The 25484-nt window shown below is 34.2% G+C and overlaps 1 protein-coding gene across 1 annotated transcript in view; it reads left to right on the top strand.

Moving 5' to 3' along the window:
- Nucleotides 1–25484, top strand: part of acap3a (ArfGAP with coiled-coil, ankyrin repeat and PH domains 3a) — a 78508-nt gene that overhangs the window by 44465 nt on the left and 8559 nt on the right. The window contains exons 5-22 of the mRNA XM_084098603.1: nt 2848–2906; nt 3721–3904; nt 6949–6993; nt 7075–7170; nt 7765–7839; nt 9687–9698; nt 16516–16628; nt 17702–17753; nt 18183–18283; nt 18367–18478; nt 19348–19556; nt 22705–22774; nt 22888–22982; nt 23068–23285; nt 23532–23633; nt 24558–24650; nt 24753–24973; nt 25119–25228. Coding sequence (XP_083954729.1) covers nt 2848–2906; nt 3721–3904; nt 6949–6993; nt 7075–7170; nt 7765–7839; nt 9687–9698; nt 16516–16628; nt 17702–17753; nt 18183–18283; nt 18367–18478; nt 19348–19556; nt 22705–22774; nt 22888–22982; nt 23068–23285; nt 23532–23633; nt 24558–24650; nt 24753–24973; nt 25119–25228 — 1967 coding nt within the window. The remainder of the gene's footprint in view (nt 1–2847; nt 2907–3720; nt 3905–6948; nt 6994–7074; nt 7171–7764; nt 7840–9686; nt 9699–16515; nt 16629–17701; nt 17754–18182; nt 18284–18366; nt 18479–19347; nt 19557–22704; nt 22775–22887; nt 22983–23067; nt 23286–23531; nt 23634–24557; nt 24651–24752; nt 24974–25118; nt 25229–25484) is intronic.

The following is a 25484-nucleotide window of genomic DNA, read 5'->3' as shown; positions in this document are numbered from 1 at the left end:
GAAATTATATACGTTTATTTTGTATTAATTTAATTGATCAAAATAGCTTCATATTTTATTAACTTTACGATACAAACTTTTTTATTAATTAAATTATTTATGACTTTTTTCAAAATGATAAATATATATATGTATTTATATTGTATATTGTATATATATATATATATATATATATATAATGTATAATATATATATAATTTCATTATTTAAATAACAATAACAAATGTTACATTTATTAATGTTGTATTAAATGTATGTTATAAAAATTAAATATATATTATACATTATGTAATAAATTAAATATATTTTATTTAAACAATAATAATAAAATAATTATTTAATTTAATTATATTTATATTATATTTAGTACTTATATATTTATATTTATATTATATTTATATTGTATTTAAGCATAATATATATTTTATTATTTAAATGATATAAATTGTATACATGTATATTGTATTAATTTAATTGATCAAGATATATTTATATTTTATTAACTTTATTAAAAAAAACATTTCATTTCTGTTATCAACATTACATTAATATTACATACAGTCTGTGTGTGTGTGTGTATTCTTTATTATTTTATTCAAATAACAAATGTTACATTTATTTGTATTGTATTAATTACATTTCTGGTATCAGATATAAATATACATTATGTAATACATGAAATATGTGTTATTTCAACAATATATTATTAATAATAAAAGCATTTATTTTGGGGATAATTAATATAATATATATATATATATATATATATATATATATATATATATATATATATATATATTAATATTATTATTATTATTATTATTTTCATTTTTTTAGTATGCAGTCGTGATGCTGGTATCTGTGTGTGATCACACAGAGCCCAGATTAAATATTCACTTAGCACATGGCAATGTTTTAAACCTCGATATGTCAGTCAGTGGACCACACACAGGGTGTTTCTCCCGAGACCCGCGAGTTGGGTTCTCGTTTCCCAGAACCTGCTGCTTCATTTAAAGCTCGTTTGGATGCAGGATGAGCCACTGACATCTATTAGAGCTCAGTTTAGTGATGAGCATTTAAAAGAAAGAGTCTTGTGTTTTATAGAGGGATATTTGTTGCCTAACCGTAAGGGAGGCTGTAAACCTTGACATGAGGCACAGAGGACCACTAAAGCATCGTCCTTCATCACCAAGCACCTTATTTGGGCCCTGCCGAAGTTTATAGCGCTATAAACCAACCCGCAATAGGAACGAGTGAAGTGAAGCGCATTGTGTTCATCTGGGGCGTTACATCAGAATCTGGGTTTACAGCCCTACTGACATTTCTGATCATTTTCCGGTTTGTGTTGTTGTAGTAAAACGTGGTAATGGGATTTTTTTTGTGCTGAGGTAATAAATAAAATTTGTTTGGGATTATGTTTTCATTATGGAGAGTAGGCCTTCAGGTTGTTGTTTTTTTCTTAGGAAAAGCTGTATGTAATGACATGATTGTGGTAGATTTTTTCCACACAAATAACCACTGAAAATGCGCAAAAGTCTATTTATTTAAAAGGTCTATTTATATAAAAAAGCATTAAAAAAGCCTATTTATTTATATATTTATATATGTATTTATGTGTAGAGAGAGAGAGAGAGAAATGCATTACTTTATTATTAATTATATTATTTAAATAATACATATTATTTATGTTTGTATTATGAATGCATGGTCTGCAGTTTTTGTTTTGTTTTGTTTTTTCAGGAAAAGCTGCAAGAAAAAAAAGAAAAAACATTTTTCCCTAAAAATAATCACTGAAAATGTGAAAAAAGTCTTCCATTTTTTCCATCTTTTGTATTATATTTTAACATTATATTTTCAAGCCCTATAGCTTTTTTTCCAGCCTATTTTCAGTGAGAGTTGGCCAGTTAAGAAACAGTCTTACCGACATATAAAGTGTCAAATCAGTTTTTATTTAGTTTTTATGTGTAATTTAGGGGCGAGCTTTTCTGAAACAGTTGGTACCACAATGGCAGATCGACGTGAAAAATGTAACCAAATTATTTTGGTCTGAAACCGTCTATATAGAAAAACAACCTTTTAACCAAGATTTAAGTCCGTCCAGAAGTAATAAATACTGAATATTTCCCAAACATAAAGCTTTAGATTCTTTCTGTATTCCTGCAGTGTTGAACTCAAAGATCTGGGATCGATGTCCCTCTGGAGCTTCTGTGGTGATGTGGATGTGACTAAACCACATCCTAAGTATCTTGCATCACCTCTCTTGTTTTTCTGTTGTTTCCTTCTTTCTTTCTCCTCTTTCATGTCTCTCCCTCCCTGCCCGAGTGACCTATTTTTACTCCTCCGCTGCAGCATGGCATACGCGATCAGTTCAGACGTCCTTGCGCAGAGACTCTGCCTGAATCTCAATGAGGCGCAGGGCTGTGTGATGATGATGATGATGATGATGATGGTGTGTGTGTGTGTTGGGAGGTCTCACTCACAGGTTTACATCCTTTACAGCTCACATTAAACAAATGCAAGAGCGCCATCTAGTGTTGATACGGGATTATTACATGCGACATTCACAACAAGTGTCTCCCAACCACATTTTTTTCACAGGGTAATCATTCATTGCTGTGATTTGTGTGTGTTTTTGGTCTAACAATAGTCCTAACTCGACTTTCTAAATCATAGGACAATGATTTGTTGATAAAAATGCTGTTCAAGGACTAATATAAGTTGACTGGTGAAAATGTCCTATTAAATGTTGTTTCTCAGAGAATAGGCCTGTCTGATGAAGAGATACTTAGATGCTATTGGCTCAAAATAAGATACATTTATTTATATGTATTATTTTGTGTTTTTCAGATCCTGTTTGATCAAGCTCAGAGATCAGTGAAGCAGCAGTTGCACAACTTTGTGAAAGAGTGAGTGTACTGGACTATATTTGAACACATATTGCGGTGTTACTTGCCCTTCTAAAGAACTTATACGTTACATGTTGACACAATATTAAACCTGTACTTTAAATGTCACTATTACTGTAGGTAGGGCTGCACCATATTGCAATTTTTCTGATAAAAATTGTGATTTAAATGTGTTTTTTTCTCTTTAATCTGTAGGTTTGCTGTGCTTATATATGATATAGAATTATATATGACTATAAAATAATAATAATAATAATAATAACAATACGATTGTAATAATTCCTTGTAAAGTAAAAAATGTGTTCTGAAATTTTCTCACTGGGGAAGGTTTTTTTATTATTGTGCTTCCCGCAGGGTGATTATAAATAATGATCTGACTTTTAGAGCTCATTAATAATTAATGTGTCCTCATGGAGGATAATGGGATTCTTGAGAGCAGGTTCCTATTCATTCATCACAGGTGATCACTGATAACGCAATGGGCGGAAGATTTATGTGGTAAAACTAATGGTATTTCAGGAAGATCACTTTGATATGAAGCTTTTGTTAGATCCACCTGATCTGTCATGTGTCATCTGTCAAATTTTTCTTTTCCAGATAATATTAATATTTCAGAGATACTGTGTTAAGGATAAGGACAAAAGCCTCTCAGGTTCACCCTGAAAGTGCTAGAACAGGAATAGCTCACAAAAAAAAAAAAACCTCAGTGAGATCCCAAAAACCTATTAATTTCCTTGGGATCAAACCTGAAGCCTCCATATCAGCATTAGGCCACTACAAGCCATCTAACGAATATCTGTCTGTACTCTTTTAGTGACGTGCGTAAGTTCAAGGACACGAAGAAGAACTTTGATAAGGTGAGGGAGGATCTGGAGATAGCACAGGTGAAGAACGCACAGGCACCTCGAAACAAACCCCACGAGGTGGAGGAAGCCACCAGCACCCTCAACTTCACCCGCAAGTGCTTCCGACATCTCGCGCTGGACTATGTGCTTCAGGTAGAAACGATATATATGGAACACTTTACAATAACGTATCGTTTGTCAGCATTAGTTAGTGCATTAAAGTCAGCTTACAAAAGTCTGTTCTTCCCTATTGTGACGTATATCCAAGTGAAACAGCTTCTCGGACAAGAAAAATGTAGGGCGGGGCTTGATTTTGTCCATGGGGAATTGATTGGATGGTTGTGGTTTGCTATTAGTGGATCTCATGTGAGTGACAGGTTGCCCCGCCCTCACGCCAATAAACGCGTCATCAGAGAAGAGAAGAGATGTCACTGCAAGAGGGAGGGGAAGTCTTTTTAATTAAAGATTACGAGGGCACTTGAATTTTAAGAAAGTAATGATGTGCACGGATACATCATTTATAATAAACAGTGTTTGGAATAACGCCGTTTAAAAGAACGGCGTTAGGTAACGACGTTATTTTTTCAGTAACGGGGTAATCTAACTAATTACTTTTCCCGTCGTTACAACGCCGTTAACCATACTGGTCTTTAAATTCGTTGCGTTACTATGCATTGATTGAATAAACTGTGTAATCCGAACGCACCCCTGGCTCGCACAGATAGTGAGGAGGTGGGTTAATAACGAGTTAAGCGATTATGATTGGCTAAGGCAGAGTCATGTGTTTCATGGTAGCCAATCAGAGCCAGTGTTTTTACACACATGCCAGCACACGCGCCACAGAGAGAGAGAGAGAGAGAGAGAGAGAGAGAGAGAGAGGCGCGGGCGCGATCGAAAAGGCGCAAAGTGTTTACATTTGTGTGTGTGTGTGCGTGCGTGCGTTCGTGTGTGAGGTGCGGACGCAATCGAACCCTATGGTTCGAACAGTGGAAACATAAAAACATACTCCGTAATTTTGTTTATGGATATTCAAACTGCAAAGTGTTTAAGTTACTGCTAATTAAAATGTTAAGGAAAACAAATACAACGTTATTAATCTGAAATGTAGCAAATTAATTTTCAATTCATTCAGGTACAATTACCAAACATATCTCAAGGTCTTTTTGTCTTTTTATTAATTTAATTAATGAACTAAATATAAAACTATTGTCAGTGCACTACAAATAAACTGGTTCTATGCCTTTACTTTATTAATAAAACTTTTAATAAAAAGTTGAGAGCGGTTGATTTAATTTGCTAGAGTTAAATGCACTTTATATTGTAACTGTTTACTTTTCTTACAAAGATAATGCTTGAAGTGCAGGATAAACCTCTTGCTGTCTGTCGACATGCAATAAATATCGAAAGTTATGTACAAACACCTGTCTGTTCTACTCATTTCAACTGACTTGTGAAAACTGCTAAAAAAAAAAATCCAAATTCTTTGACATATAGCAACTTTTTTTTTTAACAGTAACGCAAATAGTTACTTTCCCTGGTAACGAGTTACTTTTATTTTATAGTAATTCAGTTACTAACTCAGTTACTTTTTGGAACAAGTAGTGAGTAACTATAACTAATTACTTTTTTAAAGTAACGTTCCCAACACTGATAATAAATACTGCAATATTCCCCCAAACATTTTTTTATTTTGATTTCATGTTGACTTCAACATGAATTATCAATGGACAGTATGATTTATTAACCTTTGATAATGTTAATGGAAATGTTCATGTCAGTTCGCAGTGCATTAACTGATGTTAACAGATACAAATTTTGATTTTAATAAATGTATTAATTTGTAAATGTTGAACTTAAATGATGTGAGAAATCTAATTTTCCTCGAGCTTTTGAAATATAAAAGGTCTTTGTACCATTGAAACATTCTATGTGTATATATATATATATATATATATATACAGTGCTGTGCATAAGTTTAGACACCCATGCTAAAGTTGACTAAAAAGAGGAATAAAAAATCATCTTTTGGAAATTGAACTTAATGCCTTAATTAAAGAAAATTGGAAAAATCCAACCTTTAAGGACACCAATTTTCTTTGTGAATGAATAATGTATCATAAATAAATAAATGTTCTTCCTTAAAATACAGGGTGCATAAGTCTGGACATTAAAATAGCCCCACATCATCACATAGCCTTCACCATACCTAGAGATTGGCATGGAGTACTTTCCATAAGATTATCTCTCAATGCAAATCAAACCAGCTATTAGGCTAACTGAAATAAAACCATGCCAATCTCTAGGTATGGTGAAGGCTATGTGATGATGTGGGGCTATTTTAATTCCAAAGGCCAAGGGAACTTTATCAGGATGCATAGTATCCTGGATCCATGAAGTAACTGGCCTTTAAAAATAAAAATCTGCCTGCCTCTATGGGAATTTAACATAGGGGTGTCCAGACTTATGCACCCTGTATTTTAAGGAAGAACATTTATTTATTTACGATACATTATTCATTCACAAAGAAAACTGGTGTCCTTAAAGGTTGGATTTTTCCAATTTTTTTTAATTAAGGCATTAAGTTCAATTTCCAAAAGATGATTTTTTATTCCTCTTTTTAGTCAACTTTAGCATGGGTGTCTAAACTTATGCATAGCACTGTATATACCGTGTGTATGTATTTATTGCTTAAAACGTCCACCTTATTATAAAATATAAAAAAATATATAAAAAAACATTTATTTAAACAAGCTCCAAAATGGATATTGGATATTGTGTGATCTGTGATTTCACATGGGCAAAAACATTTGCATATATATATATATATATATATATATATATATATATATATATATATATATATATATATATATACACATATATATATATATATATATATATATATATATATATATATATATATATATATATATATACACACAAATATGTTATTGTCATTTATTAGGCAAATAACAAACTGAAACAACTAAACAGTCTTTATTCACACATAATAAACATAAACATAATATTTTGTATGGCGTCCTTTGGCCTTGATAACAGTTTGCATTCTTACTAGCATTGTTTTTAGATAGATAGATAGATAGATAGATAGATAGATAGATAGATAGATAGATAGATAGATAGATAGATATGAACATATAATAGTGTTTTATAAATATCTCTTTTTCCCCATATAGATCAATGTCCTTCAAGCCAAAAAGAAATTTGAGATCTTAGATGCGGTGAGTATCAGTTATGTATTTTTTCCTGGTATATGTAAATCTATAGCTTTGTTCTGAACTCTGCAGCATGTGTTTCTGCAGATGTTATCCTTCATGCATGCGCAGTACTCCCTCTATCAGCAAGGCTACAACCTCCTGGATGAGATCGACCCCTACATGAAGACCCTGGCTGCTGAGGTGACAGTTGTGGATTAACAATTTATAAAGCTGTACAAAATGTGAATTTTATAAAAATGATAAATATGTATAAAAATAAATAACTTCATTCATGTTAATAACATTATTTGAATACTTTTTTATTTTATTTTAAGTTCACAAATGTTTTTGTTAGCAAATTTACGACTAGACATACAACTGAACAAAAAAAGTATAAAATATTTCAAAACTATTTTTTCATGACAAGACAAGACTATTCAATTGTCATTCTCTGAAAAAGAATCCTTCAGCATCGACCTAGCCTCAAATGAAGCAAATACTGTGATATTCAAATGTTCAAATCTTGTTTTTAGTTGGAAATGCTTTGTATTTAAAACGCATTCACCTCAGACCGACAAGCGCCTGATCTCTATCTGATTTCTGTCTAATTAGTTCATCGACGAACCATGTTACATCACTAACTTTAGTACTAGACTCGCCGTCACGTCTGAAAGCGCAGTGCTACGATGGACACAGATAGACAACCAATGCCTGCAGAATGAACATGATCATGTTTTCTTAACAAATACGTGACAACAACAAACTTATGATGACCGATTGTTCATCTTGTCATAGCTGGATCAACTGGTGATTGATTCAGCGATGGAGAAGAGAGAAATGGAGCATAAACATGCCACGATTCAGCAGAGGGTAAGAACGGACACACACTCTTTTCACAGCTTTTTCAGACATTACCTTTCATGTAGAGTGTAATATAGTTTCAAAGATCAAAGTGCAGATTATATGTACCTATTTTATGAAAAAATGTAAGTGTTTTTTGGCCTTGGATGCATGTAAACCTATTGTAGGAGACCTTAAAGAATTAGGAGCCTCAAAAACCTTGATATCCACTATTTTTAAAGATACTCTGACTAATACCACTGTTGACTCGTGTCTAATGACGCTAAGTGTTCAGCATTCTTCAAACGGAGTTAGTGATAGAGGATTATTCGTGCTTTAATTGGACTAGTCAAAATACTAAAGACTTGACTCCTAATTCCTTTTCGTAGCACAATAAAGTTTGGTTACTTTTTCTTCGAATTTAACCTAGTTTTGCAAAGATAAAAGCTACGGCAGCTCACGTCTTGCCTGCATCGGTTTCCTAACCTCTTGTTTTTCATGTTTTCTCTCCATTTTCAAAAAAACTAAAAGGAAAAAAGAATATTGATTTAAAGATTTTTTTTTTTTTTTTTTTCATGTTTGGTTAAATAAAGCCCTGAGTTATTTAAAGACATTTTTATGGATACTTTCTCCTTCAGTGATTGTACTTTTGTTTTTCTGGCAGGAGTAGAAATAAATCTTTAAATGTCCCAGTTATTAATGATGTTGAGCAGACAGGAAGCGGATATATTTTGGGCGAACAGAAAATAGAAGTTCCTTCTGAAGATTCTCAGGAAGAACTCTGACAGCTCTGCTTGTGTTTTCAGACAGCTTCTGACACCTAGTTCACAGACAGATATCTACATTTATATTTGCTCCAGTATAATGAGTCCCACGCACACTTAAACTCAGACTTGAGTTAAAGGAGCTGTATGTAAGAAATGTATTTCAATTAATCATAAAATGGCCCTGATATGTCATTAGACATTAAGAAATCATGTTCATTTCAAATACTTATATCACTGACAACAGTAGTCCGGCCAGGATATTGTCATTTTAAAAGTGAAGTTGCAGCCCTCAACTGATGTTGATGTTGTCATCTTGTGTTTTGGCCTGAAGCGCCACCCTCCACCTATCTACCAATCACGAAGTCAGTAGTGTTTCGGCATCCGGGTTGCCAGCTCTGCTCTAGTTGAAAGCTCCTTGTAGCAGCCTACGTTCCTGCTGGATCCTGCAGCCTATCTGGCAACCTCGAGTCAGGGGGGAGGGGGAGGGGATACACCGCTCTACAGTAATTTGAAAGTGATTGCAGTACCAGTTTTGGCCACAATCTTACATACGGCTCCTTTAATATCAAACAGATATATGTGAAAAAGCGTACTGAAATGATACTAAGACCGCCAGTAGATGGTGACAAATCATTGTCTTAACAAGTGAGTCATTGAATCATTCAGTCAAATGATTCGTTCAAAACGGCTGATTCATTCAGGGACAAAGAAGTGAGTGAGTCGTCAAGTTATTAATTCAAACGATTCGTTCAAAAACGCAGATTCCTCCAGTGTGTTGCTCTGGCTCTACTGTTTGGAACTAGCTTTGTTGGCAAAATAGAGGAAAAACAGACAATATTGTGTCTAAAATGTGAGTCACCTAATAGCCTATTAATATCACTATCACATTTGCAAACGTGCTGATATTCAGGAAAACAGAGCTTTTGCTTGTGTGATATTAGTTATTTATTTATCTTTTTTGCACCATATCTTGGTTTTTGGAAGTATTTTTATTAATTTTGGTGGCATTTTTGCCCCAAGCCCAAGAATTATTAGAATTATTTCTAATTTTCATTTTTATTCTGTTTTTCTTCCATCTGGCGCTCTGGGACTGTCCTCTTCCTGATTTAGACACTGTTACAGGTGAGTGTCTTACTCTAAACCCTAAATATGGCTAATAAAACTCTGTTTTAATGTGACTTTCAATATGGAAGAACTCTAAAATTTCTAGATGGTTTTTAGGGGAATAAATCCTGTGAGTGTTGTGTAACTGATGATATAATTACAGTTCATTGAGACTGATTGATATGTCCTACAAACGTATCTGGCTTATGTAACGGCTGATGGCTGTCCCATCATCCTCCACTCAGCACAGCAATTATTCAGTGGATATTTGTCCCTCTATGGATTTATTTTTTCAGCTTCTTGTGGCTGATGAGAAAGGCAGATGTTTTTCTTTGTGTATTGTTTAAGAGATGCATTCTGGGATAGCTTTGGATGCGGTTGATCTTCAGCGTTCATTCAGGAAATACTTGCACTTCATCATAGCAATTACCCACAAACTATGGTGACAGTATTTGGCTTACGGCATCAGTGAGGAACATATGGCCTCAGAGCCACATTAAGGAGAAACTTACCCATAATTCCACAATGTTGTGTTTTTTAAACCACTGACTGATGCCTGTTCTGTTTCTGAGTAATTGTCTAAGCTCATATCTTCTTTTCTGTCACAAACCCTCTGGTAGTTCTTACGAATCTGTTAGTTTGAAATGCATTATGAAGTGTCTCTCTCTCTCTCTTACCGCAAAACTAACTGTTCTGACTGGTTGATAAGTTGTTGCTAAGGTGTCCTGAGTGGTTGCTAGGTGGTTGATTACTGTTCAAGTCAAAAGAGCCCACCCTAAAGTATCTTTCTGGATTATTGTTAAGTGGTTTCTAGGGTGTTATTAGTACTAGGGTGTTCTGAGTGGTTGCTAAGTGGTTCTATGTGGTTGCTAGGTGGTTGCTTACTGTTCAAGTCACAAGAGCCCAGCCTAAAGTCTCTTTCTGGGTTATTGTTTAGTGGTTTCTAGGGTGTTATTAGTGGTAGCTAGGGTGTTCTGAGTGGTTGTTAAGGGGTTCCTAAGGTGTTCTATGTGGTTGCAAGGTGGTTGCTTACTGTTCAAGTCAAAAGAGCCCACCATAAAGTCTGTTTCTGGGTTATTGTGTAGTGGTTCCTAGGGTATTCTTAGTGGTTGCTGAGTGGTTGTTATGGTGTTCTGAGTTGCTTACTGGTCCAGGTAAAAAAAAATACACCAACGTCTCTTTCTGGATTAAGTGGTCACTATGGTGTTTTGAGGGGTTGCTAAGGTGTTCTATGTGGTTGCTATGTGGCTTCTTATTGTTTAAATCAAAATAGCCCACCCTAAAGTCTTATTCTGCATTATTGTTAAGTGGTTGCTAGGGTGTTCTTAGTGGTTGCTAGGTGGTGACTAGTTGCTAGTGTTTTGAGTGATTGATATGTGGTTGCTAGGTTCTGTGTGGTTGCTAGGTGGTTGCTTACTAGTCTAGTCAAAAGACCCCGCCCCAAAGCCCCTTTCTGGATGAAGTGGTTGCTAAGGGGTTGCTATGGTATTCTGTGTGGTTGCTAGATGGCTGCTTATTGTTCAAATCAAAAGAGTCCACCGTAAATTCTTTGTTATTATGATATACAATGCCAGATAAGCAGAAGCAACATTTAGGCCAATGCATTGAATTTTATGACTGCATACAGTTGGTAACACCCACAGTAAGGCATATTTCTTGCATAATTAACACATTATTAATGGTGCTAAACACATTTTGACACATGCACTGACTCATCAACAAAAATCTAGTCTGTGTTATTTCAGAATTAAAGATTTTTGCTTGTCAGTTACAGCTTGTTGCAGTTTCAGGATAGTGCCACCTAGTATGTGATGTGAAGATGTTTCACAGATGAATTATAATGTGTTTCTGTAATTACAGTAGATGGAGATGGTATTTTTTTATGCTGTTGGATAAAGTAAGCATGTTTTTCTTGAAGTCTTCATTGATGCCCAGCAAGTAAAACTGCTGTTCTTCTTATGGCTTCACGGCACTTCACTACAAATAAGACGCCCTAAATTTGAGGTTTAATATTTAATCCAGTGTTTTTATCCTGCTGGAATACTTTAAAATTTGATAGACTTTGTAGTTCAAACAGACGATGGCTTTTATAAGCTCACACGTCATCGGCAGTGCCTAAAATAGCGCCGATAGTCTTCTGCAGTCTTACAATGTTTTGTGAGATGCTGCACAGAAGATTCTTCAAGCACAGCTGACAGGTATTGAAATATTCAGATTTTTAATGACATTTGTGTTAAGACGAACATACAGATATTTGGTTGATTGCTCTTTTAAATGCTAACAAGAGGCATTTTTACCTTCAAAGTAAAATGTTGTGATGATGAGTGAACGACGGGTTATGGACTAAACGTCAGTTTGAAAGGAAAGAGATATATATATATATATATATATATATATATATATATATATATATATATAGTTATGACACTTCTAGCTAATTGCATGTACATTATCTGTTTGCAGTTAGTTCTAATAATGAAATAAAGTTGATCATAAGCGTGGTGTGTTAGTGGCGTGGGGTGCTTGCTCGTGGGACGGCAGCTGTATGTTAATGAGCTTTAGCAGTGGGCAGGTGGACTGGAATCGCACATGATCGACCCTGCTGAAGCTGTACGGCTGACTATGAGAGGCTGCGTGACTCACACGCTGCATTGACTGCACACTCAATCGTGCTGCACACTCGTTTAGCTGAGCCGAGCCGCTTCTAGAGGATCCAATGATTTTAAAATACGTAAAACATTTAAGGATGAAGATCTTCGGAAGGTTGGACTTCACTTTGGTGAGTTGCTGCATTAATGGTGTTGGCGATTCTCTTTCATGTTTACATTTTGTAGCCGAATAGAAAGTGTAGAAGGAATATAGTGGGGGGGGGGGGGGACTAAAAGGATTTGTATTTATTAATCTTACATTTTTTTTGATTGTTCATATAATATAAAGCATGCATTTGTCTGATAGTTTTGTATAAAAATATATATATATATATATATATATATATATATATATATATATATATATACACACACACACACAGGCATTTATATATATATATACACACACAGGCATTTATATATATATATATATATATATATATATATATATATATATATATATATAGAACAGTCCACATGGGCTATATAGATTTTTATACAAATCTATTAGACAAATGTATATGTATGTGTGTGTATATAAAATAGATTGTGTGTTATATTATATAAAGTATACTAAATACTGTTATATTATACAATATAATATGCAATTTTTTTGTAATATTATATGGGTGATTTACTCTATATAAATACACAACTGTATACACACATTATTTTTATTTGTATGTTCTTTTATATATATATATATATATATATATATATATATATATATTCTCTTAATCTTTCCACTTTCCAAAGCTATGGGACTGGGAGCATAACTGCATTTTATCCGTGTGTTTTTAAGTGTGTGGGAATATGGCAGAGCAGGAGAGCGAGTGAAAGGGAGGGTGTTTTCTGCACCATTCAGAACAGAACTTGAGCGAAGCTGTAAGGAGACACAACTGAATGGATGTGAATGTTTGAACAGTCACCCTGCTGTGGATTTGGGTAAAATGAGTGACTATAAATAAGCTGTATTGTCACAACCAGTTTGAGAAGAAGAAAAGACTAGATCTTCACATTTTCTCAAGAAAACGTGCAAGCTCCAGTTTGCTAAGTGGTTATCAGTGTTGGGGAAAGTTACTTATGCATTAAAATATTGCGTTACTCCCTAAAAAAGTAACTAATTGTGGTACTAACTTAGTTACTTTTTATGATAAGTAATGCGTTATGTTACTTTTGCGCTAGTTTTTCTCATCTGGGCTTGGCTTGCTTGTTTCTCTTTTCATAACAAAAAAAAAAAACTCAGGCTAAAGTAAATGCAAATTCACTCCTGTACACTAGAGGGAGCAACACAATTAAACCTTTCAGCTGTGCTGCTATTCTGGAACGCAGAAGAATAAGATGCAGAACAAGAACTTTCAACACTCTTACTTCAGCAAAAAATGAAACACAAATGTGAACTAAAGTTATTTTTGCATATTTTTCCATCAAAGGTCAGCAGCAATGACATTGGTTAATAAAGTGAGATTAAATACATAAAGCATATTTGTGTTTTTTAACATTTAATTATTGCAGGTTTGCGTAATATTCTGAGTTTGCATTTCTGTTTTTTTGTGCAAGTGAGATGAGTAAATGCCTGCTCACATTTAGTGTAGAACTACAATAACCATCATGTTCACACACAATGCCTCTGCACACACTCCTGATTTCTCTCAACATGGGGACAGTAGAGCTGTCAGTCAATAAACAGGGAAACAAAGTAACGTTGTTACTTATTTGTAAAAGTAACTCAGATATTTTGTTGTAAATTTAAAAGTAATGCATTACTTTACTAGTTACTTAGTAAAAGTAATCTGATTACATAACTCGCGTTACTTGTAATGCATTACCCCCAACACTGGTGTTATTATACAATGCATTCTGGGTGGTTGTTTACTTTTAGTCTTTACATGATTATATTAAACAACAGTGTCTCACGTATTTGATCAAGGAACATCGAATGATGTTACGCAATCTTGCTTTAGATGCAAGAGCGCACTGTTTCTATTCAAAGAGCTCTTTCAGCAGGACGTCCATTCTCTGTCAGACCTGCTACTGAAGTGTTGAAGCCGCTTTATCTTGAGGTCTTCAGAGGGTTCAAGAGAGGCCAGAACACTTTGAAAGTTTTGACAGTGCCACAGACTGATAGGAAGCTGAAGGCTGAAACTTTTTCAAGGACGTTTGTTTGGCTTGTGAAATGATCTAGTTATGAAGACATGATGAATGACCCCATTTATCTCTAGTTGTGCACACTAATCAGTGTGGCGTCAGTGCATTTTACAACACACACTGAACGAAATTTGGTGTAGGATTTACTTTGAAACTATGTTTCCACGGGAATTGCTAGTAAATTTTAACAAATAGTTACAAAGAAACAGCAAGTAACCGTGAATTAAACAGGAAATTTAAAGTAGAAAGACTGAAATAGTATTTTCTTGTAAAATGGACTCTAATAATAAAATTAAAAAAATGTATTATTTACATTTTGATTGTATTGCTCAAAAGTTGTTTCTTTTTGGTAACAACTTTGTATCGAATCTTTCTCCTAAAATTACAAATTACAAATACTAAAATCTACCTACAAATAGACACAAATGAGACAACTGACATACAATAAGATATAAAGCTGTAAAATGAATTTGGATAAAGTTTGGAATAATTATATGTTTTTGTAAGAAGTCTCTTCTGCTCACCAAGGTTGCATTTATTTCAATCAAAAATAGTAAAAAAAAAAGTAAAACCGTAATATTGTGAAATGTTATCACAACTGTTTTCTATTATAATGTATTTTGAAATGTAATTTATTCCTGTGATGCAAAGCTGAGTTTTCAGCATCATTACTCCAGTCTTCAGTGTCACATGATCCTTCAGAAATCATTCTAATATGCTGATTTACTGCTCAATTATCAATTATTATTGGTCCTCATTATTAATATTTTCATTATTATAATTTTTCAAAACAGTTTTTGCTGCTTAATATTTTTGTGGGAACTGTGATACATTTTTTCGGATTTTTTGATAAATAGACAGTTAAAAACTTGAAATATAAATCTTTTGTAACATTATAAATGTCTTTACTGTCACTTTTGATCACTTTAATGTGACATTGCTGAGTAAAATGAATGAATCTCTAAAAATAAATTTAATGGTAGTGTATCACAGTTTCCAAAGCAGCCATAATAACTGTTTTCAACATTGATAATACAATTAAAAATGTTTCTTGAGCAGTAAATCAGCATATTAGAATGATTTCTGAAGGATCATGTGACACTGAAGACTGGAGTAATGATGCTGAAATTCATGACAGGGATAAATTACATTTTACAATATATTTAATTAGAAAACCGTTTTACATTTTAATAACATTTCACAATATTACCATTTTACTGTATTTTGATTAGATAAATGCAGCCTTGGTGAGCATAAGAGACTTCATTATTCCAAACTTTGAGTCAGTAGTGTATACATTTAATATCAGAAGAGTTTGATGAGAAGTGTTTGAGTTCATATTGAGACTTTGGATTGCAGACTGTATCTTGGCAACTTTGAGCACAGTTTGAATCAGTCTCTTCTGAAACTCTAAAGGAGACATATACATGAACTCTCTCATTCAGCGCTGTACTTGTATTAAAGTCTTCCCTGTGGAATCACTTCCGCCTGATTCTTTCGATGTCTCCTTGAGCTTATGCTGGTATATCATTAAGCACATGTGATGGCTAAAGTGTTAGCTCGGCTGACAGCATATCATTCCTCCACTCAGAGGTAATCAATAGAAATGACCTGAACCGAGGAGGTTGTTGTGGTAAGGACCTCCCATGATGATTCACCCCTCAGATTGAGCAGAGAGTTGAGAGCATTGAGTGTGCTGCTGAAACAGGGGCCATTATTGTGAGCGGTAAGTGTGAATATGAATGCTAAGCACATCAGTTGGACATGCTCAGATGCTTACGCAACAGCTTGCGTCATCGTCGAAATGCTCTGGTGGGACATCTGAGAGCACTGGATGAGACACTAGTGTGAATGTTTTGCGTGAATTTGTGCATCTGCTCTACTTACAACCTCTTGTTTAATAATGAAGCAGTACCACAAACTGAATGTAATGTATTTTGTTGCATTGGTTGTTTTAACTATTTTAATTATTTGGGTATATGGCCTTGACTTGATGTTTCTTTCTTGCTCTAAAGCTCCACTATTGTTTTGTCATTCAGGACTTTGCATATGACGACCCAAAGTTGGAGTTCAACGTGGATGCGCCCGACGGATTGGTGATGGAGGGCTATCTGTTCAAGAGGGCCAGTAACGCCTTCAAAACATGGAACAGGTAGGACGAACCTGGTTAAGAAGATATTCAGGATTGGATGGAAACTAAATGAACGGAAACGTTTTTCCTTTGCATTTTCACGTACAGATGACAATGTTGTCAAAATGATATACGCTGTATTATTCATGCCGGGCCAGTAGTTGGCGATGTGACTTTGTAAAGAAACACTACCTGCCTATAGACTGAACACGCAATATGCATGCACATGACGTCACCGTTTTCACAAATTCACGTTTTTGTAGTTAATGGATATCGTTTTCAAAAGTTTGCATTTTCAGGCCTGTTGTCGTGTAAATGAACGGCCAAAACACATAAAAAGTTTTCCGTTTTAAGTTAAAAATGGTGTTACCGCTGTGGCGTAATCGACCCCTTAATCAGTTCATTAAATTTATCGTGATTAATTAGCCATTGTAAAACCCATATGGCTGAATCTGAATAGCCATGGTTTGCTTTTTAATCAGGCGTGCGACTAGGTCATGGTTGGGTTTAGGGAAGCAAAGCAACAATATACAATAAAAACATTATAATTATTTAGCTATGCACTGATAATCACAAAAATCTTGCCTGATACCGATTATTATTTTTGTGCTTTATTTCGGCATCACAACATTATTGTTAAACAGAATGAAAGATGGATATTCATTTTGAGATTTACTAAGGATGGCGTTTAACAGCGTTATTAAATTATTTGTTTGTTTTATTATTTATGAAGTAAGTGTCATTTAATTATTTTAATAACAATAACCCTAACCGTAAATGATAGTTTTTAAAGATTCACTTTAAGGGAGTTACATAAGAGTAAAGGTTATCTAAAAGTAAGTGAGCATGCACAATTAAATATGCAATATCATAATCCAATAAATGAAACCAATTAAAAATCAGGAGATAATTGATATGCTTCTGAGATATTATTATATATAGTATAATAATTTTGCATTATTTAGTATTTTTTAAACCTAGCTTGCTTGGTCTCAGCAATTGAATGTATGAAAACAAGTAATTAGTAACTAATACAGTGTGTGTGTGTGTGTGTGTGTGTGTATGTGTATGTGCGTGTTTTCTCTTTTTTTCAGGCGATGGTTCTCCATCCAAAACGGCCAGTTGGTTTATCAGAAGAAACTAAAGGTAAGTTCAATTCATCAGTCAGTAACTGGACACAGAAGTCCCAGCAGTTTAGACAGATGATCTGTCATCTACTCTATACGGTACCTTGAGAGAATGAGCTGGGAACATGTCAGTGGATCAGCAGAATTCTTCAGCTCAGAATCAATGATGGTCAATCTTCAGCTCATCGGTCACTGAGCTGTTAGATACAGTATTACTAGTCCAGCCAGGCAGCATATCTCTAAAGCACTCAGTCTTATTGAAGATAACAAACTCATTCCCAGACAAATCAATGCTTTTCATCTGTATATTCCTGTCGAAGTGCTTACTCAGGGCGCTTGCTTAAATTACTGTGACTCAGTGCTGTTTAATGCATTTCAGAGGGGAATAGGTTCATTTGAGCGCTTTTCTTTAAGTCAGCGTACTCAGGCTTCTTGGTCTTTTCCACAGGATTCGCTGACTGTTGTTGTGGAGGACTTGAGACTGTGTTCTGTCAAACCTTGCGAGGACATCGAGAGGAGGTTCTGTTTTGAAGTCGTGTCTCCCACCAAGTGAGTCCTTGACCAGTTCCTGTTCAGTGAAGCTTAGACTTGCATTACTAGTAGTAATTGTTTCCTATGGGTGTATATTGTAGGAGCTGTATGTTACAGGCCGAGTCAGAGAAACTTCGGCAGGCCTGGATCCAGGCGGTCCAAGCCAGCATCGCCTCAGCGTACAGAGAGAGTCCAGACAATTATTATATTGAGGTTTGTAAGGTCTACATGTTGATAAAGAAGCATAAATCCGTTTGCGTTAAGAAAATAGTGACAAAATCACTCTATGCTCAAATAGGGCTGGGCAAGTAGATGGAAAATACAGGTAAATACAGTAAAAAAACAATTATATATACAAGTGTATATATATATATATATATATATATATATATATATATATATATATATATATATATATAATATATCTCAAATAGTTTTTTACTGTTTTAAAATGATTTACAAATTAATTGTTGATTGTGTTTTGAACTTATTCCTTGAAATAGATAGATAATCATTAGAATACAACAAAAAACAGTAATATTTTTTTTATAATAATATCCATTATTGTTATTATTTTTTATTATTATTATTAAAATAACAATTATTTTCATCAACATTATAATTTTATTTATACAAAATTGTTCTGATAGAAATGTTTTAATAATACAAATATTATTATTATTATTATTATTATTATTATTATTAAATGTTGTGTATACTTTGGTCCAATCATGGTAACAGTTCATTCTAAGTTTTGTAGCAATTTTTTAATTTAAAGGTTCTGATTTGAGTAATGTAAAAATCTAAATATATTTGTAAAAAAAAAAAAAAAAACATATATATATATATATATATATATATATATATATATATATATATATATATATTAGTAAATAATTTTAATGTACTATACCATTTAAAGACTTTTGTAAACCTTTCTAATGAACACAAACAAATCAATAAATCATTGTTTTGTTGAAAGGGACAGTTGAAAAGAACTGATTGACATAAATGATTGAAGCTGATATGTGTTGTTTCCCCCCCATAACTCAGAGCTCTTGTATGTGTGTTTGTGTCTCCAGCGTTTGGACCGCACCGCCTCCCCGTCCATCAGCAGTATAGACTCCGCAAATGAGGCCCGAGAGCGCAGTGGACGGGGCGAGAGCATTCTCCTGCGGATCCTGTGTCTGCCGGGGAACCAGCAGTGCTGTGACTGTGGCCAGGCCGACCCCCGCTGGGCCAGCATCAATCTGGGCGTCCTGCTCTGCATCGAGTGCTCCGGCATTCACAGGTTAGCCATGGAACTGATCATTACGGATGATCACTATACCTGTGAAGTCTGAGTTCAGTTTATCCCGTGACCAGTCACTGTAAACCATGGGCGTCGGAACCATTGTATATGGGTGGGACAGGACCCACCCACTTTTTAAGATCAATGATATTGGACCCACTTACTTTTACCGTCTCTAATTCAGCGCATTTGTCTGTTCGCTTTTCAGAGCGCCGTCAGTCAAATCCATTCCACTTGAGGAATTAAAATAAATATTTTTTTTTATTAAAATTAATAAATTAAACTCCATTTCCGCTGAATCACTACATTATATTTCTCAACGAGCCGCAACTGACGAAAGTAACCGCCCGTTGTACCTTTCCAGTCAAATATTGCGTTGCAAACATCAATAACAGCTTTAAGTTGTCATTGCTGGCAAATTACCGTATTAGGGGGATAATCCACGATTAGCTGTGCATTTAATGCACGACGTGGAGGCAAAGAACCGCCCGACGTTAAGTGGGGTTTAGTTTACTTAATTAAAAGGCACCAGAATGAAATGGTATTTACTCCAGTAACATTTTTCTGGGGGAGGACCCACCCACTTTTTTTTTTCTTCCGACGCCAATGCTGTAAACATCTTGGTCAGGTTTCCTAATTGGATTAGGTCAGATTTGATTCTCTGGTTAGTCCGAGGCGAGCCAGTGAGGAGTGACCGTAGGGTTGACAGGACACGAGAGAAGGTCAGCGACTGCGGTTTCCTTCCTGTAGGCAGACAGCGCTAAATATAAAGGAAAATATTATTATTATTATTATTATTATTATACATCCATTTCAATAAACAATTTTGCATAAATTGCTAATACTACTACTATTAATAATAATTATACTACTACTACTAATAATAATAATAATTATTATTATTATGAATATAATAATAAATAATGATTATTTTGCAACTCTCGCATAAATTGCTAATACTACTACTACTAATTATTATTATTATTATTATTATTATGTATATAATAATAAATAAACATTGTTAATAATAATTATATTAATTATTATTAATAATGTTATGAACAATTTATTGTTAATAATATTATACTACTACCTACTACTACTACTACTACTAATTATTATTGTTAATATTAATGTTAATTTATTATTATTATTATTATTATTATTATTATCATTATTATTATTCAACCATTTCTGTCATAAAACAATTGTACGTAAATTGCTAATACTACTATTACTACTACTACTACTACTACTACTACTACTAATTATTATTGTTAATATACTTCTATTACTACTAATAATAATAATAATAATAATAATAATAATGAATTCATTATTATTTTTTCAACTATTTCCATCGCAAACAATTTTGCATAAATTGCTAATAATAGCAATACTGCTGCTAATACTACTAATTATTATTGTTAATATACTTGTTCTACTACTACTAATAATAACACATTTTTTTAACCATTTCCACCACAAAACAAATTGCTGCTACTAATAATAATTATTGTTAATATTAATGTTAATAACGCTATTATTATAATTAATATTAATGTTATTATTGCTCAGTTTCAAAAGTGCAAAAAAAAATCATGTTTTCTGTAATATGACCCATTTTAAGAGTTCATGAGATATATTAACCTCATATTTGAATATCAGAATGCACTGTAAAAAAAAATTACATCCCCAAGTCAAAAATTTCAAGTGACCGATAACATCTAAATTTTTCAATTAGTCTGACGTATTATTTCTCATTGAGCCAATGTTAACAGACTATTGCAACAAGAATTTCACTTGGGCCAATTGAAAAAATTTACATGTTATCAGTCACTTGAAATTTTTGATTTGGGAGGGTTAGAAATTTTTTACAGTGTGATACCTTTCTGGTTTAATCATGAGATATACTGGCTGTTGATGCATGCAACCCTGTCTGGACTGTCTTATGAATATTCATGCTGTCCCTGACGCCACACCTCTCACACTGAGCTCGCATCAGACGTTTGCTCCAGACAATGTGGCAAACCATCACACAATCTTTGCCCGTTCTAACTTGGTTGCCTGGAAACGCGCTGATCTGGTGGGCAGAACACACATTTGCATGACAGTGTGGGCCGTCCCGGTGCTGCTCTCCTCAGCTCGAGTGGGAAACATCTTGCTCGAACTGTTAGTGAATGGTGGGAGTTTGACGCCCTCTGAGAACTTCAGCACTCAGAAACTTTCTGTCAAGTAAACTTTGCAGTTAGAAACTAGCAAATATGTTATTTTTTTATAACCTATAGAATATTGATTATTTGTGTCCGATAACAGATATGCAAAACATATATTTATTTATAAATATATTTATATTTCATATAAAAATATAACATATCTTTAATTATTGTTTTATTTTTGTATTTTGACACAATAATAAATAATCATTCTAATACAAGAAAAAAGGAATAAAAATAATAAATAATAATAAAAACTACCATGATTATCATCATTGTTGTTCATAAAATGTATATGCAAAATTGTTTAATAATAATAATAATGAATAACAACAACAATGATTATCATCATCAGCAGCATTTATGTAGTTTTATGTATAAAAATGATAATAATAACCATAATTATCACCAATGTAATTTATGCTAAATTGTTGTTATAATAATAATAATAAGAAGAAGAAGAAGAATGAATGAATAATAACTACTATCAATATCATCATCATTGTTATTTATGCAGTGTTATTTATGCAAAATTGTTTATTAATATAATGAATAATAGAAACAACAACCATCATTATCATCATTATTTATGCAATTGTTTTTAAATAAAAATTATTATTATTATTATTACTCAACCATTTCTATCACAAAACAATAGTGAATAAGTAAAATTGCATAAATAACAACAACGATGAAGGTGATGATTGTTGTTGTTTATAAAATTGGATTTATGCAAAGTTGTTTTGCAGTAAAAAATAACTGCAAATGCATTTTCATCTTTCGGCAAAGACAATCCACAGGCATCCAAGATGGCGGATAGATCTGAGAGAAATTTTGTGTATGCTTTATATTTCATCCAGGAATGAAAAGGTGTTGTAACACAAACCACCCAAATAATTTTTTTCAACCAATGTTTTTCCTTCTTTTCACAGGAGTTTGGGAGTGCACTGTTCAAAGGTCCGTTCTCTCACCCTGGACTCATGGGAACCGGAGTTACTGAAGGTCTGCTCAAATATCCAGATTGTTCTCCTCCTAATCTCTCTTGGATGACCTTTCACTGTGACATGAGCAAACATGCTCTGACAATAACTGCTGTCTGTTCTGTCGTAACACAGCTGATGTGTGAACTAGGAAACAGCATCATCAACCACATCTATGAGGGGAGCTGTGAAGAGCAGGGCCTGAAGAAACCGGGACCCAGCAGCTCCAGGTGAGGGACGAGGGACATGGAAAAAAGTGGCTCTTTATTAGTCAGGCTGAATGTTGAATGTTCAGTTGCTGCCTCGATTTTCCAGGCAAGAAAAGGAGGCCTGGATCAAAGCGAAGTATGTGGAGAAGAAGTTCCTGAAGAAGATGATGAATGGCGAAGTTGTGGTTAACGGCGGGAGGAAATCCGAGCGCCGATGGAACACCAGGAAATGCAGGAGACATAACAGCGCCACCACCGTCCCCAAACCACACCGGAAATACAGACAGGATCCCGGCAGTGCATCTCCTGCAACACTTTCCTCAGGTAATCAATACTTTTTTTATTATTACTGACTGTTTAAGAAAGTACGATGGTTGTATCATGTTTTTGGACAATTCAGTGCTTGATAATACCATGGTATTGTGTGAAGTGCTTTGGCGTATATACCGTGGTAAATGAAAATGGAAATCATTCAGTGTTATTGTATTACCGTCTGATACCATCAGTGAACGATGGAATCGTCAGTTGATGTGTTAAATTGTAAGTTTACTTTTTACTTATTTTTTTCAGCAACTGCTGCTCTGGAGAGAAAGTTCAGACGGGAATCCCTCTTTTGCCCAGATGAGTTGGACACTCTTTTCTCCTATTTTGACACTGGTTCTGGGCCACGCAGTAAGTATTATATTCTGTCTAATGGAATTATACTTTCAACTATTTGTTAGTTTTTTCTTTGTTCAGTTTATTGCTTTGTCTTGCATTTTAATTTGCTTCGGTTTTGTGTGCTTTTATTGTTTTGTTGCTTTGTTTTTTGTTAACTTTTGTTGCCTTGTGTTTTGCTTTGTTTTATTGCTTTGATTTTCTTTGTTTTATGTTTGCTTTTGCTGTTTTCTGTTTTGCCTTGCATGTTGATTTGCTTTGTTTGTTTACTTTTGAGGTTTTACTTATGTTTTGTATTTGCTTTGTTTTAATTTGCTTCATTTTTTGTATAATTTTGTTTTGTATAATTTTGTTTTGTTTTTTGTTTACTTTTATTTTGTTTTGCTTTGCATTTTGCTTTGTTTTTTGTTTACTTTTATTGCTTTTGTTTTAATTTTTGTATACGTTTTTGTTTTGTGTTATGTTTAGTTTTTGCTTAGATTTTTATTTATTTTTTTATTTGTACTTTTGTTTTATATTTTGTTTGGCTTTTGTTTTATTTTGCTTTGATATGCTTTGTTTTGCTGTGAATTCTACTTTGCTTTGTTTGTTTAATTTTTTTTTTTTTTTTGCCTTTTAATTTGCTTCACTTTTTGTATACTTTTATTTAGTTTTGCTTTGTTTTTTGATTACTTTTTTGTATTTTGTTTTTGCTTTGCATTTTGCTTTGATTTATTATTTGATTTGTACTTTTGTTGTTTTATATTTTGTTTTGCTTTGCATTTTGCTTTGCTTTTTGTTTTGTTGTTTTTTCTTTTCTTTTCTTTTGCTTTGCTTTTATACTTTTGCTTTGTTTCTTTGTTTGCGTTAACTGTGACGCATAGATTCATCATGTCTGCTGTCAGTGCTTGTTGGGCGTTATTGTAATGCGCCCGTGGTGGGCTTGTGTTGGTCCCGCAGGTCTGAGCAGTGACAGTGGGTTAGGTGGCAGTACTGACGGCAGCACTGACGTCTTGGTGTTTGAGTCTGTGGTGGACAGTGTCACAGAGGAGGGTGAGTCAACCACTGTGTGACATTGTTAACCAAGTCTTCATATTCCATACTGACTGCTGAAGCAGATGAATCATGTGTTACATGTGTTTTTGTAATGTTCAGAGTGTGAGGTTTCTGAAGACTCCAGCAATGAGGCTGAACTTGAGCCGGAGGCGTCGGATCCAGAGGATTTGAGAGAACTGGATCCCGGGGCGTTACTCTATAAGGCCTGTCAGGCACGCAATCTGCCCATCATGGCTGAAGCTCTGGCACATGGGGCTGACGTCAACTCGGTCAATGAGGAGGACGAGGGGAAAAGCCCCCTTATTCAGGCTGTGATTGGAGTGAGTCCAAAAATATCCAGATGCATTTCTTACACATATTAACAGTGATCTAAATAAGAAGTGAAGGTAACTTTAATGGCATGTTAAATAACCATGATCCATTTTGAGGTTTTAAAGTCCTAATCCTCTGTTTTTTTACATCCAGGGTTCCTTGATTGCCTGTGAGTTTCTGCTCCAAAATGCTGCAGATGTCAACCAAAGAGATCAGAGAGGGAGAGGCCCGCTGCATCACGCCACATATTTGGGTCATACTGGGTGAGGGCACTTCACTCGCTGTCTTAAGGCGCCGATATACTCTTTACGCTTTTTTTCGTTCTTCGCTTACGGATAAAATGTTTAAAAAAACGTGAGCAGAGATTTACTGTTAGCGAACATCCCACGCCACCCACACTGCAGAGAGTGCCGTTTAGATATGTAAATATGTGCTGCACGCTTTCCTCTCAATAACAAAATACACACAACAAAATTAAGAAAACAGCAAGCATGTTTTTTTATAAAGCTTGAGAAAAGC

The sequence above is a fragment of the Abramis brama genome (assembly GCF_963993115.1).
Source record: "Abramis brama genome assembly, chromosome: 22".
NCBI classification, from domain to species: Eukaryota; Metazoa; Chordata; class Actinopteri; order Cypriniformes; family Leuciscidae; genus Abramis; species Abramis brama.
This window is presented reverse-complemented; position numbering and strand designations above follow the sequence as displayed.